The sequence below is a fragment of the Leiobunum rupestre genome, chromosome 5 (genome assembly GCF_980474605.1).
Source record: "Leiobunum rupestre chromosome 5, qqLeiRupe1.1.hap1, whole genome shotgun sequence".
Lineage (NCBI taxonomy): Eukaryota > Metazoa > Arthropoda > Arachnida > Opiliones > Sclerosomatidae > Leiobunum > Leiobunum rupestre.
Window position 1 is genome coordinate 59807301 of NC_143388.1, and position 16220 is coordinate 59823520.

The following is a 16220-nucleotide window of genomic DNA, read 5'->3' on the forward strand; positions in this document are numbered from 1 at the left end:
TAATTGATTAAATATGGAAGCGGTGGCTGTTACATTGGTTGAGGTTGGTCATCCTTCAGCACAACTGCTTCCTCCAACACGCACTATTCGGGTAAGAGCGCCGTGGTTAGGTAAATACCCAGTATCGTTGCTAGCATGGGTGGCATCCGGTGCGGATATCATGGTGTACAACTTACTAGTCAAAACATGTAAGTTTTTATTGTTTAAAAGTCGCTAGATGACTTAGGCCTAAGGTGGTGCCTTGGGTATTAGCCTAGCTGATTATTATTTATTATTATTATGTCACCCCCAAACGTCCACAAACGGGTGGTACCCGGTGTGGGCGGCCCCCGTTGCCCCCCCCCCCCCAATCCCCGCTGCGCCACTGGAAATACCACTATTAAAAATAAAATAAGTAATATCAAAACATACCACGCAAATAAATTATCAAACCAAAGGAACATTATCTTGTCCTCCGGATAGTAACTCATTTCTCTGAAACTGGTAAATTCGAACTTGCGCTGTTAGCGCCCCCTTTTTCCGTGAACCATTTCGTTACTGGGTTTTCTAAGAACCAATTAGCCATTTCTTATGAGTTTTTTTACGAATTGTATTTAATGTGTCATAATTTCATTGTTCATATTTATTAGGATTAGTAAATTAACGTAGTGGCTGTCACTGTTCAAAAGAAAATATTTTTTCCAAGAATACAAATCAATGACTGTTATTTATTCTTCTATTAATTTTCCAAATTTCTTACAGGAAAGAAAAGTTTAATGGAAAGCATTCCGAGGTTAGATTTTAATGCGTTTATTTATCCTCTATAGCATCAAATTATTCCTTTTGACGAGAAATGAATAAATACTTATTCATTTCTAACAAATTTTTTTTAACAATGCAATAAGCGATGTTTTATGTAAAAACTATAAAGAATAATTCAACCAAGAATTTAGTAATATTAGTATTTGGTAATTAATTACAGGAATCATTCTGCAAATCCACCCCCCCCCCCGTACAAATGGGAAAAGGGGCGTGTGCTTCAATCCTGTTGGGAGTCTTCAGTTTTAGGGAACCAATGAGACACCGGGCTTCTTACACTTTATAGGGGAAGGAGATTACATTTCGAGCATGACGGGGATTGGAAGCACGCGCCAAGAATTTTTTTCCAATTATTTTAGAATTAATGCTTCCATAAAATCCATTTGATTAACTTATGATCGGGTATTATAGAATTCATTTTTTATACAATTATTTCATTAATTTATTTTCAGATATTATATATATAATTTTCTATAAAATTATATAAGTAATTTTTATCAGATAGTATAGAATTAATTTTTCCATAAAATTATTTCATTAATTTATGATCAGATATTATAAAATTAATTTTTATATAAATTAATTTCAATAAGTTATGTTTAGATATTATAGAATAATTCTTTCGTATACTAATTATATAATTTTTTATTTCAATTGTGTTCAACGAAAAACAACTTTTGTACACACGGCGACAAACAAATTTCCTATCAACAAAACATTATCTGGTTAAAATTTTATTTATTCCACATAAAAGGAGACCCAGTTTGGAAATAATTCGAAATTTCGGTCATAGCGTAGTGGCTCCATTAACAAAAGCTTTATTTAATAATCCACCTATTATATGTAAATTTAATCTATTTGTAATATTTAACGTGTTCGTTTTGTAGGTTGTTTTGATGGCCAATCCCAATATTAATAATCAAGAAATTATAGTCTACAAGTGTATTTTGAAGGCACCATTTACAACCGCCTCTCGCTCACTAATAGAATTCTTCCTCATGTAAATGTCTTCGCTTTGGTCTTCCTTGACCTTCTTGGACTTGTTCTTGGTGCGACTTGAAAACCAAGAGAGAAATACGCGTTCCAGCTCGATGCAAGGTGCCTCGTAGAACAGTCTCAAGAACACAGCCAAGATGTGGCTCGTGACCAACGTTCCGAAATAATTGAAGATCTTTGAAATATATAGGATTTGGATTAAGGTTAAGGGTACCTTTACGTAAATTACTCTTACCAATGCGCTGTTCGAGAAATCTTGGTTTCCCAGCCTAGAGGCGTAGAAGACCATGTAAACGGGTACGTGAACCAAGTACAGCCCGTAAGATATTTTTAATAGCGGCTGGAAGCCGGACCACGATAATATGCTGTTGACATAGCCTGTCAATATGATTAATTTCATTGGCGTGTTTTAAATAAAAATTATAATGGCTAACCTCCTTTGCCGACGTAACAGGCGTACACGACCCAAGCTAAACAAATAGCCCAAACTGTCCGTTGAGTCGCCGAGAAAAGCACGGCTTCCAACATCGTATATTGGACATCAACGTTCCACGGATAGACACCGTAAACTACCGTAATTCCAACGCAAACGGACATTATCCAAGCAAGTGCGGCTTTACCCTGTACATTAAAGTAAGAATAAAAATTAGTAGCTTAACGGTCCCGGCTATCCCGAACATTTTACAGGTTGAAGAATTATTTGATCGTTCTCTTTAGTCATCCCTTTCTGAACGAAAAATATGCGCTGCAAAATTGAAAGCAATTCAGAATCGACTCATTATACCAAAATTATAAATATTAACACCAAAATACACGATTTTGTTTTTATAAATGTTGCCAGGACAGTTCATTGAAGCGGTAGACTACAGTTTTATTATTTAGCTAAATTTGTTAATCTGTTAATTTTAGACCTTTTACAAAACTGATAATAATCTGATGTTTTCCCACAATTTTATCATTTATATTTGTCACATGGTATGACTAAACTAATTAAAAACTTTTCCCCATTGTCGCTACAATCTTGGATTATAGCTTCTTTACGTACTCGTGTTACAGAGGTATTCTTGTGTCTTGCCAGGTACGTTCCCAGGAATAAACCGATGCTGTACACTCCCAGGTGAACGTGAGGTAGAGCGTACACATTGCGGAAAAATTCTATAATAAATCTGTGTTGGACATAAAATAATGTAACACACTATCATTTAATTTTAACCTTAACGACTCTACCTTTCATCCACAGCGTTGACTAGGGTAGCTGGAGGATAGTCCATTAAATAAGTGACCAGTCCAGAGGAAACAGCTGATGTGGACGTGCAAATACCAAGGAACACCTTCCCATAGAGTGGCTTTCTGTAAAAGTTAAGTTTCTTTAGATTCCTTAATATAAATCGTCTCGTAGTCACGTTTTTACAAAGACCCATGCACGTGAAATTTCTTTAATTATTTTTTGCATTTTATTTCTACGATAATAATAAGCAAGTCTAGGCTAATACCCAAGGCACCACTTTAGGCCCAAGTCATCTAGTGACTTTTAATGCCTTAAACTGGTGGCCGGGTTACAATTCTGGCCACAAGGCTCTCTGGTATCTGGATCCTGTTGATAAGGCAACCAAAAATATGGCGTTTCAAAGTGCAAACTGTTGCATCATAACACATTCATGTGTAATTGGCGTTAGTTCTCATAATTTAAGGAAAAGAAAGGTTAGGACACATATTTCATAAATGATTGTAATATAAACTGTCGTAACGTCTCAAAAAAGTAAAGACTAGGGTTTCGTACCCTTATTAGGTTCAGATTAGAGCCATCTTCAGTATATCAGACGGAATCAAACAAGACGTGGCGTCGCAGGCCTTTATAATAACGAAGACAACGATCGTACTGTACCTGAATAGAAGGAAGTAATAGACGATACTAAGTGTAAGTAGTTGCATGTCAGCGGAAACGTACCACAAGTGTTGCAGGCACTGCAAAAGCAACCACAAAACAAAGTTCATTATAGTTTGTATCATATGTTACATTATCATTTAAAAATGGCATTTCCTATTATTAAGTGCTTCTTTTATTTTTATTCGACACTGAGCCTCTCACCCAGCTCCAACTTGCAAACGAACTGAGTATTATATTATCGTCTTGGGTAGTAGTATATTTGGCCTTCAGCATATTTAGACACCAGGGGGCTTTGTGCTGAACTAAACCGCAATAAGGATATCTTCGGTTTCCCCTTCCATAAAAACTAATTGAGGTTAACAGTAATAGTTAGTGTAGGGAGCTGTTGGCTCGCGTGGCTTGCAGGGCTTACCACCAGCCTCCTACGCATTGTAACCCGGCCACCTGATTTAAAGGATTTAAAAATCGCTTGATGACTTAGGCCTATGGTGGTGCCTTGGGTATTAGCCTAGCTGATATGCAACTTTGAAAATCTGCTCAGTGTTTTTTTTTTGTTAATTACAATACTTATTCTACTTATCTTTGCATTTTAGACCCCAACAATATTAGCCCCGGATTACATCCGCAACAAAACCACTTATCAGGCCCGAAAATATCCAAAGCCACACGAGAAAGTGGAACCTTTTTGGTTGTGTTCCAGAGTTACTAGAGGTTTTATTCCATTTATAAATGATGGCTTTAAAATAAGTTATTTACCCCAGAGTTAAAGGGCACAAAATTTCTGATGAAAATTATATTGGTCCACCATTTCGTTTCGCAATTGTCGGCGATGTCTACCATGGTCTCTTTGAAGTCTGGTCCCGAAGATATTAACGGCAAAAGAATCATTACACCCGTCATCACCAGCACAGTTGGCCAAAACCTTAAAAGGGAATACTGATATTGTTAGTATGAGCAAGTACAAATAGAGGCAACTGAGAACAAACCAACAGCTATCCCCACTCTTTTTGAATAGTTTTAATGTAGCTTAATTGAGAATATGCCAAGGTCGGCATTTGTAGGTCACTAAGCTAACCATATTTACCAATTTTTTTCTATATTTTAATAATATTTTAAAATATTAAAATAATGAAATTTAAAAATGATCATCATAAGACAATGATTAAATAACGTATTCTTATGTTTAAAATTTGTGTCAATATAATTCGATTATATAGTTGGTAAAAAATATTATTTATATTAAACATATAAACATCAAAACAATTTAATTTTTTTAGTCAACAGAGGGCGCTACGAAATGTATAGTAGACAAAGTCAGAAAAATATGTTGGTCATCTCTCCACTAGATTTCATAGCTACGTTTGTTTGATTTCCGTTGCCGCGAATTTAGAATGATTAAATGTTGTTTGAACCTCCAAATCCTGTGTAAGAAGTTGAAGATTGGAGTGTAAGATCGATTGTTGTCGAAACGCATGACGACGTTGTACGACAGTAAGACTCCGCTGTGCGTATTAGAAATTTGTTAGTCCAGTGTCTCGAGCGTCTTTGCGGGTGTTAACTTGACACTTACGTGATTAAGAGGAAAGATTCGACGGATATGAAACCACCCGTGATGGCCGTAAAGAAAAAGTCTTCCTTCATCGCTTTAAAATTGAGCGGTTCTCCTGAACGTTAAAAATCATTTTCATATACGCTGAAGCAGGAAATTATATATTTATTCACTTGGAATGTCCACAAGTTTGTAAAAATGGGTGTGGGTAAAACCACGTCATATTTTCATAATAATTGGCTGTCCGTCATCGCTAATGGAATTACCAAAAATCACTGAAGTTCTTGGGTTAATTTATAATGTTTTTTACTTAGATTGTTTAAAAAGAGCACAGCAGGAAATGTAAGCTAGGTATTCGAGAGACAAGGCTTAATCTCGAATCGACGCAGATTTTAACCAATGACATCATAAGCGAAGATCTCGGCTATAAACCACGCCCGTTTCTATGGAAATCTTCAGGGCCTTAGACATTCCCATTGTATAAATATATAATTTCCTTGTTCAAGGGGTAACAATCGTTTTTCTGTCCTAATAATCCTACTTAATAAATTTCTGTTTAAGAAGAAATAACCGTGAATCAGCATCACCCAGGTGGCCGACAGGTATCGGATCCCATTCAAAGCATCCAAGGAACGTTTGGCGGATGGTTTAGTTCCAAGGAATTTTCGAAAATTTTCAACTAACGAAAATGATTGCGTAATTCGTTGAGCGTAGCTTACTGCGAATGTAAATGATGAATTATGAGAATTTCGAGTTTTGGGAATCGAGCGGTCAACTTACTGTCCATTTCCTTCTCCACCCCAAGCCTGTGTTGATGAACTTCGGATATTAGGGTTGCCACCAGACATATCATTATAAAACTTAAAAGCAATGCCCTAAATGAACAAGTTTAAATTTATATTTTAAATATTTCTACTATGTTATAATACTAAAAGAAAATTAACTGAAGATATTGAAATGGTCCGGAAAATGGCAGGCTATAATATACTTCTCATTTTTTCTTGTGGGACCCCAAATCGAATTTAGGAAGCCTTAAAAAGATCCGCTTCGAGCTATATTGTAGAGTTACAGGCAGGGCATTTTACTTTGGTGATAATTGCTTATTAAAAGTGAAATTTAAAACTAGTTTACAATATCCCTGTACACTAACTAAATAAGAGGATTATTTACGAAAAGGAGCGCTTTTACAACCACCCTCTTCATGTAGAACAATATTTCAACCACCCTTTCCTAAAAAAGCACACTAAGCAATCACAAGTTTGCCAAGAAGGTGATAATATTATTTCGTGGCCCGTGTTCCAGTTAAACATGGCTGACATAGACATAAGTGGAGCTTGCTAAACGAAATTGATAGTTACGTGGTTTTAGCTTTAAGCAATGATTTCCCTTGTCGTAGCATGGTAGACTCTTGGAGGAAAGAAAGAGTTTCTGGAGGGGATAATACAATAGCTCTAGCAGAGTCGGTAAGCACTTAAGTGCGACAAAGGGGAGTGACCTTTTTTCAAGGGACAATGAAAAGTCTACATAAGCTATATTCTATAGATTTCTAATCTAAAAATTAGTAGGTAAATAAAAAGCCAATTGTGATCATCTTCGAGAGAAAGTTTTGAAGCTGAAAATACCCACGAAGTAAAATTTCCCAAACAACAGAGATCCGGTCAAAGGATTAGCAACAAATATATAGTCATTGTTAAAGCAGTGCATTTCTTTCACTATAGTGGCGTCATCTCCCGTTGTCTACATGTAACACTTGGTCTAATGAAATGGCGGGGATTCAAATTTTGTCTAAGAAGTAAAATTTTGTTTATACACAGAAAATAATATAAAAACGTTGTATAGTAAGCTAAACTTCCACTTTCAAAGTGTGAAATTAGTTGGAAGAATAAAAATGCCTAAACAAAATGGTTAACGAAAGTTGTATAGTGTCAATGATGCTTTACTAGATAAAACTTAAAATTGAAACTATTAAACCGATCATATTGTACAGAATTACTCATGACAAAATAATACTTTAGAGCCCGGATTTGAACCCACGACTTTCCAATAGGCAAAAGGCCGGATGTTTGTTATAAAAATAAAAGTCAGGCTTAAGACATGAATCAAATATTTATTTAATTAAGAGTCAATTCATTTACGAAATTTAAATAACATAAAAACACTGATCCAAAATTGAAATTAAGGGTCCAATACTCCTTTTAAGCTATTAAATTTATACACTATAAGATCTCTAATCTGTCCGCATATTTTCCGTACCCGCCTGCGGCGACAGCAATAGGCCGGGGTAGGCCTGGGCCTACTTGAAATTTTGGTAGGGGCCTCCAAAAGTCGTCATAAGGGGCCTCAAAAATTTAATAAATGGGCCTCCAAATTATTTAATATAAAAAATTCTGTAATTTGTTTGCGAAATACTTTATTTATTTATTAATTTTCCAATATTCAATGCGAGTGATTGGCTTAACGACACTGCTGTTTTTATTCCTTTCAAAGGTATGAGTAACGTTTCTTTGACAGTAGTTTATTTTTTAGTTTTAATTTTTCAAGAAATTGTATCTTTAATTTTATCTTTACAAGATAATGGTTCTTAAGCTTACTTTACTTAGTGCACCTACGTACATTCATTTTCGTAAAGTTGAAATTTCTGATGTAATAATAATCAACTCGGCTAGGCTAATACCCAAGGCACCACCTTAGGCCTAAGTCATCAAGCGACTTTTGAAGCCTTTAATTCAGGTGGCCGGGTTACAATGCGTAGGAGGGTGGTGGGTAAGCGCTCATGCCATGCGAGCCAACAGCTCCCTACACTCACTATTACCGTACATGCGAAGTACCGAACTTACCCAAGGAATTAATGTAAATTAATAGACTGGAATACAGTGGTATAAATAAGTAATGTTTAAATTCATAATTAACCCTACTTTTTTCGTCGCGTACCCATCTTACCCCAAAATTTCACCACTTCCTTCAAAACATTTAAATAATCCACGTGGACGGATTTGAAAAAATTGTGGTGGGGGGGGGGGCTCTAAAATTTGGTGAGGCCTCCAAATGGTTGGCCTACCTCCCCGAAAATCCTGGCGCCGCTACTGTTCCCCTAGTCGCTAGTGAGAAAAATTAAACAAGACGTGGCGTGATGTTATATTTGTTATATCTACGGCGCCGGTGCAAAGGAATAAAAAAACAACTTCCACCTGGAGAGCTTCCACTGAATGGACGTATCAGCCAAATTTGATTATAAACAAAAAAAAACAGATATTTCTGATTTACTTTATAAAACGTTTCATATTGATATCTGTTTTTTATAATTGATTATATTTTTTAAAGCTCATACATTTAATACTATAAACTTTAAATTAATATTGGACGTCAGTAACGTAAAGATGGTACATATTAATCTTATTTTATTGGGCGATATTTATAAGAATATGTGCGGGCTCAGTGAGGTCTAATGGTTACGATTTTCTACAAACCACGTGGCGACGGAAGCATTAATATGATTTTCAAATTGATAATAATTTTTAAGGTCAAAAAGAATTTAACAATGAATTTAATTTTTTTAATATAATATCTATGTTTTATTTTATATTCGTGTATTGAATTCCAGGATTCAGTTTAAGTTCTTTTTAATCTCTAAAAAAAAACAACAAAGCAGCGGCTATCAAAATACAGTACTATAAAAGAAGGAAAATTTATATCTTATTTTATAGGATTTGGTACAATAAATTAAGGTAAAAAAACAAGTGGCAAGTCATATATTATTAACATAGGCATATGGTAATGCATGTTGGTTTGATTCTTACAGTCACATGACTGTTGTTTTAAAGATTTTAATATTTATATTTTGTTCCATACTTAAATTGTGGCATTGAAATAAAAGTTTTATTTCAGAAAATATTGCATTAAAAAGGTTGAGTTTCGTATAAGCACTAAAAGCACTATATAGCCATATACAAAGGTGCGTATAAGCGCTATAAGCTTTAACAGGCAACTTTTGAAAGACAGACTTAGAAAGAGACAAACGCAGCCACCCCTAAAATCGCTCTCTTCAAAATCTGACCAGTGACGTCACTGGTCAGATCGCCCACTTGCTCTCTCTCCGCGTTTCGACTTTCTCTTCAACAAGTCGGCCCAGGCCGTAATATTATTAGAGTGGACAAACCTATACACCCTTAGAAGACAGGTCTGGGTCCGATGGCCCGAAGACCAACCGATCGAATGGGGGTCCAACGGACCGAAGTCCATCCAATCGAAGGAAAGCACTAACCAACCGAAAATTAAAAAATTCCTTTTTTATGAGTTAATTGCAAAAGGTTTCAACGGACCGAAATATATATTTTTAAAAAGCTGAAAACAAAATCACTTTCGTGGACTAAGTACACTTTAAAAAAAACTACTTTTAAAAAGTATATATTAAGGAGCTCATTATCGTTATATGCAGAATGGTTTTTGTTTTTCACTCGAAGGCCTTTCCTTTCGAATAGTAATTAAGAATAGTAATTTAATGCAATAATTTTGCTTTGGGCCCATTCGACCGAAATCCAATTCGTTGAAAAACGATTTAACATTGAGTTCCAATCGATCGAAAATAACCCAATTTTTTTTCTAGTACATCGAATTAAGGTTTTTTTTATAGATATATATAAGTCACGGACGTATACAACGGTGCCTACGTGCCTTCGGCGCGCGTATATAACCTAACCTTTGCGCGCTTACCTAACCTCAGGGCTGGCGCTAGGATTTTCGGGCCCCAGGTAATTTTACTCCAAAATTCGGTTTTTTGGAAATATCAGAAAATTTTAGTTAGACACCCGGGTACTTTTGCCCCGCTTACCCCCCCCCCCCCCTAACGCCGGCCCTGCCAAACCTAACCTAACCTAACCTAACCTAATCTAATCTAAAACGTTTTTCGCGTACCCTGCTATATCTCGGGGCAGAAGTAAAAAACAAAACAGTAACAAAGTAATTTTAATTTTTAATTAACGATATACAACTTTTCGGTCCGTTGAAACCTTTTCCCTTTTGTTGCTATAAAAAACGGATGTTAAATTTCGGTCGGTTGGTCCTTTTTTTCGGGCCGTGAGTTTTAGATCCGTTGGACCCCTTCGATCGGTTGGTCTTCGGCCCATCGGACCTACGCCAGAAGACACAGGTAGGCCAACTAATACAAAAGCTGTTGAGGCTACGTGATTTCTTATCGTTTGATATATAAATGGCCATCCTAAGTTAAAGAGTGGATGCCGCCCACCATCAGGAGACCCGGGTGGGGAAACTGATATAAAAGCTGTTGCAGACTTGGAAATAGTGATATTTTTAACGGGGGCCCTAAGGTCTCCCAGCCCCCCTTAAGTTTATTTTTATTGAGGGCCAGTATTACTGGCCTAGGGGGGTTGAAATAGGGGGGATTTTACAAAATAGGGAGGGAAAATACGAGAATAAAAATTGGTTACTTACTCAAACTTTTATTGACTTTAAAACGTTAACTTTAACGCTAGATTTCGCTCTCGACTAGGGTAGGAATACATCGTTTCTGAGACAACGTAAAAAAAAAATTCCGAAATTTTTTTATAGATATTTTAATTAAATTTGGGGGCCCCGGTGGCCCGTAACCCCCTTTCGAATGATTTATTTTAAGGGCCCCCTGATTTCTTTTAAGAGCCATTGGCCCCAGGACTCCCGCTATTTCCAAGTCTGAGCTGTTGTGCCCATGTGATTTCCTATTGTTTGATATATAATTCACCATCCTATGTTAGAGAGTGGGCACCGCCCACCCTCAGGATACGCGGGTGGGCAAACCATTACAAAAGCTGTTCAGGCCAATTGATTTCCTGTCGTTAGATAGACGGAAAGTATCAAAGATGAAATAGGTAAGCAAAACACGACAAAAGTAATTCTTTTAAATTATTGAAATTAGTGGAAATATGATTTCAAGAAATTCTTAAACTGGGATTCAAATGTGTTTATTTAGGAAATTTATATCAAACATTTGAGTAGTTTAGGCACCAAAAGTCATGTAAATTCGCAAATTCATTAAAAAAATAACCATTTTGCGGAAAATAAGAAATCAGTTGAAGACGCGTCAGTGTTTCAGTGCGATGATTTCATCGCAATTTTTAGGGCGTATTACAATTTTCGTGGCGTACGATATCGTACTATTTGGTGACTCTCCCTTTAAGGGGGTTGGTCGGAGGGGGCGGAAATTAACGCCACTGCGTGCGCGTCAAAGAGTTCTATCGAATGAGACCAACTTGTTTTTCTCGGTCACTCTCCCTTTAAGGGGGTTGTTCGGAGGGGGCGGAAATTAACGGCACTGCGTGCGCGTCAAAGAGTTCAATCGAATGAGACCAAATCTCTGGACCAACTATACAAACTATACAAGTTCGCCAGGAAGGCGATAATATTATTTTGTGCCACACATAAATGACTTCGATAAGTGCCACACTTATTACTTCTGACCACACACGGTTTCGATAAGAAAGTGCCACGCTTATTTATTACTTCTGACCATACACGGTTTCGATAAGAAATTGCCACACTTTTTTATTACTTCTGATTATACACGGTTTCGATAAGAAAGTGCCACACTTATTTATTACTTCTGACCACACACGGTTTCGATAAGAAAAATTGCTAAAATCCAGGCGGTGCCACCGTCGCGATGCGACGCGCTAGAACTAAATTCAACTTTCACCTAAGAAGAATCTATTTCCGTTTGATTAATCCATGATAGATCCTTCTTAGGTGAAAGTGGAACATGGATCTATCACCAGTGCAAGTTTTTATCATATAACTATTCTTGTTTTTTCTTTGAGTAAACAGAAATCACGATAAAGAAAAACTTTACGTACAGGAACTAGCATTTTGTAAAACTATTTTCGTTTAAAGAAGGCTAGTTCCGGGGCCATTGTTCAACGGTCAAAGTTCAAGCGGAAGTATTTTTAGGACGGCGTGGTTCGGTTGGTATAGTCGTCGGTTGTTGGAGATTTAGCGGACAGCGGCTATCTGGGTTCGACTCCCAACGCCGTTTAAAATATAAATTATATAAAAAATTATTTTTCGCAGCTCCATCTACCGTGTCGTCGCTTTTCCACGCCAAACAAACAAACACTTAACGACATTCCGTCCATAGCAATAGTGTCACTTCTAATATATATATTCGATGTGAAACTAACTAGGGAGTCACAAAACCCCAACGGGTATTTTTGACAAAGACCTAAGCGGAGCGAGCTAACGACAATATAAATAATTGAAATATTGAACACACATTTAAAGAAATTAAGGTAATAACTTTATATCATAGTAGTTTCAGCCTCTCCAGTTCTTTTTTTTTTTTGGAAGCTAGTCCGGTCTTACTATTGACTTTCAAAAGTCGTTCTAAATTTGGAGGGCGAAAGGTAATTGCACAATTTATTTTAATATTTCCATTATAAAAATTCCGTTTGCCATTATAAAATTTCCATCACAAAATTACGTTTGTCATTATAAAATCACGTCTGCCTTCCGTTTCTAATATATTCTTAGACGTTCCCTTTGCAATTCTGGTGCGCGACCTCTAACAACCACCAAATCAACCCGCTTCTCTACTCCGTCGACGGCTTGCAAAACACCCGTCAAAAAGGCAGCCGTTGATTTCAATACTTCTCCGGCCCACAAAACGCCCGTTAAATTGGGAATAATACTGCTAGAATTACAATTACGATTTCGGTTGCCATGGTTACGCTGGACCTGTTCTGAACTTCTTATAAGACTGTACGAAATTCATCTTTATAATTAGGTGGTAGCGCCATCTATATTTTGTAAAGTTATATGGCTAAAAATAAATAATTATTAGCTAACTCACCGTAACTTGAGTTAAAAAGGATCGTGTTGACAGAATAAAATTATTTTTAAACAACTTCAAAGGTTTGTTTGTTACGAGAAATCATACATTTCAATTTCGCATCAGATTCGCGGAAAAATTCAATTGCCATATAGTTGCCACCACTAGAGACAGATGCCGCCACGGTAGAACGATAAAGTTTATAAAGTCTCCTTATGGAACGAAATTGGTCCCGCGCCAGCCAGATTTAGTTGTACCTCTATTGATTCCCAACTCAATGCCCTCCAGCAAAGTAACTATTTTTCCAGTTAATGAATTTCTCAAATATTTTAAAATTAAATAACGTTATTCTAAAAGGAGAAACCTTTCGGACGATATAGTTTTAAGTCGACAGTGACGACGAATTCGACAAATTAGCCAGTTGGATACCGTTCACTTGACACCGCCCCTAGTGCCCCCTTCCACCCCCCTCCACTTCTCTACAAAACGTTTCCGTACAACTCGCTCCTATCCCCGTCTAGCGCCCCCCTACCCTCTCGTTCTCTCTCTCTCTCTCGCAACCCCGTGGCTCATACCATTCCTCTTTCTCTTGCACTCCCCCCCCCCCTCCTTTGAAACTTACTAACAGACGGACGGCCTTGGAAACTTACTAACGGACGGACAAAACTTTCCCATAGAACTCGCTGCTAAGAGAGCTACGCTCGCTCCGCTCAAAAACGAAATCCACAGATGCGCCCCCGTTGACCAAAAGCGACATGAGACACAAAAGTGTGTCAGTTCAGTATAATGTTATTACAGCTTGTCGCGAAGTAAAAATAGGAAGTTAATCACTAATTGGATGAAATAATCACTAATTGGATGAAATCTTCACTGATTGGATGAAATAATCACTAATTGAATGAAATAATCACTAATTGGATGAAATAATCACTAATTGGATGAAATAATCACTAATTGGATGAAGTAATCACTAATTGGATGAAATAATCACTAAGTGGATGAAATAATCACTAATTGGATGCAATCATCACTGATTGGATGAAATCATCACTAATTGGATGAAATCATCACTAATTGGATGGAATCATCACTTATTGGATGAAATCATCACTTATTGGATAAAATCATCACTAATTGGATGAAAACATCACGAAAGAACTTAGATAATTAACTTCTGATAACAGCAGCTTACAAAATGACAATCTGTATTGTGCTGATGTGGAATGGTTGCGGTACTTCGCAACTTTCGACTTCAACGTTTGCCCCGATTTGACTTCCCGCTGCGTCAGGGAAAGGATCGTTAATTTGGAGTTTATATTAGCTCACTGGAAGAGTCTTCAACGTACCATATTCCACAATCTGGTCCAGATCCTCTTTCTGACAAGCGGATGGAATGCACAAGCCAAACTTGATGGCGTTGTCGTACGAAGCGAATAACATCTCACCGAGATAGTTCATCAGCTATTAGTGTAAGCAAAAGTTACTTAACACTATTAAGTATAACAAAGAAAAATATCGCTACAAATTACGCCTACGCTCTAGAGAAAAATGATTGTGCAAAAATTGATATCAACTTGTAAATCTCGATATCTGTGCAAAAATCAGTTCAAAAGTTAATCATTTCCGAAATAACTTGAGATTCAAAATTCTATACGCAAAATTGCAAAGTCGGACTCCTCAATTTAGGTTAGTGATAGTCTGTTGGCTAATGTTAATTTTAGAAAAAGTCCGCACACTCTACTCTCAGCGTTGACAAAATAACTGCTATTGATAAATACGCGTTAAATGCTTTTGGCTCTAAATTCGAATATAACTACCTTCAGAAAGGAAGATATTTTTATTATAGTCAATTTTACCTCCCTTTTTATGAATTATTTTTTTTTGAAAAACGAAACTATTTTTTTGGTAAATTTTAGATTTTGAATGAGCTTGGCCTGATTTTTCAAATATCCTGACTACGGGGATTTCTCGGGCACCCTTACCTGACATTAACATATACTAATATCAAATCGTTGAGAGTTCACAATCCATAACCACGTTATGATTTATATGGTCACTTAAGAAATAACATAAATTAGGAAGTGTGAAACTTATTCGTATTATGTTACTGAGATTGCTCAGGATTCGTGTAAATGTTCTTGACTTACCTCGGTTTTGAACGTGGCGTTAATCTGGAGAAATACCGATTTGAAGAAAACAATTCGATGGGGCCTGGGGGGTAGTGGCGGGCGAACTGTGACGATGCAGAACTGACCAGTTTGAACTGGACGCTGCTGATTCGTGGAGCGACTTCCATCGGGAATCACCACTCTCAAGCACTGATGGTAAGATCCAAGTTGAGACGTAGTACCTGATAACAGCCCGGCTCCTGGTTTTCCACTCGCATCCAGCACTGTTTTGTTTTAATAATATTATTATAATTATTGAAGGGTGGGGTGGCGGAGTGGTTAGCACTTTCGCCTCGCAGCAATTGAAGCCGGGTTCCATAAGAAATTGCCACACTTTTTTATTACTTCTGACCACACACGGTTTCGATAAGAAAAATTGCTTGTGGCACTGGGTGAAAACTGGGAACAACTCCTTCTGCGTTGAGTTTGCAAGTTCTTTCCAAACTGGTTTAAGGGGTTTTCCCCCGAGCTCTTCGGTTTCCCCTCCCATAAAAACTTGTTGAGGTTAACGGTAATAGTTAGTGTAGGGATATGTTGGCTCGCGTGGCATGCAGGGCTTCCCACTACCCTCCTACGCATTGAAACCCGGCCATCTAAATTAAAGGCTCCAAAAGTCGCTTAATGACTTAGGCCTAAGGTGGTGCCTTGGGTATTAGCCTAGCTGATTATTATTATTATTATACTATATTACTAGCCGAGAAGCCCGCCTTACAGGCGGGCCCTAAGCTAGTTGTGTGTTTCGAGGCACTCCACCCCAGTACGCCCCCCATACCCCTTTTTCCCATGTGATAATTTCCATGGTACCCTTTCCCCCAAAAGTAGAACCACCCCAGTAAGGCCTTTCCTCCCCTTTTTTCCCCAAGTGATAATTACCGGGATACCCACTTCCTTCTTTTCCCCATGTGATAATTACCGTGGTACCCTCTCCCCCTTTCCTCCATGCGATAATTTCCGTAGTACTCCCCTCCGCCTTTACAATGCGAAAATTTCCGTGGTACCCTTTTTCCC

At 37.3% G+C, this 16220-nt stretch overlaps 1 protein-coding gene and 1 long non-coding RNA gene across 2 annotated transcripts; both read right to left on the reverse strand.

The window, feature by feature from the left end:
• Positions 1–1611: 1611 nt before the first annotated feature.
• On the reverse strand, positions 1612–5830 carry LOC149945471 (O-acyltransferase like protein-like). The gene is made up of 10 exons (XM_090175600.1): positions 5773–5830; positions 5253–5346; positions 5095–5184; positions 4439–4604; positions 3680–3759; positions 3022–3144; positions 2840–2960; positions 2229–2415; positions 2030–2172; positions 1612–1969 (listed from the first exon to the last, which is right to left on the reverse strand). Exons 1-10 carry the CDS (start codon positions 5813–5815, stop codon positions 1733–1735), a joined length of 1284 nt encoding a protein of 427 aa, XP_090031726.1. The 5' UTR covers positions 5816–5830; the 3' UTR covers positions 1612–1732.
• A 34-nt stretch (positions 5831–5864) lies between these two features.
• Positions 5865–14466, reverse strand: LOC149945472 (uncharacterized). The gene is made up of 3 exons (XR_016480983.1): positions 14391–14466; positions 6012–6106; positions 5865–5949 (listed from the first exon to the last, which is right to left on the reverse strand). It is a non-coding gene; the product is annotated as an uncharacterized LOC149945472 (long non-coding RNA).
• Positions 14467–16220: the final 1754 nt, after the last annotated feature.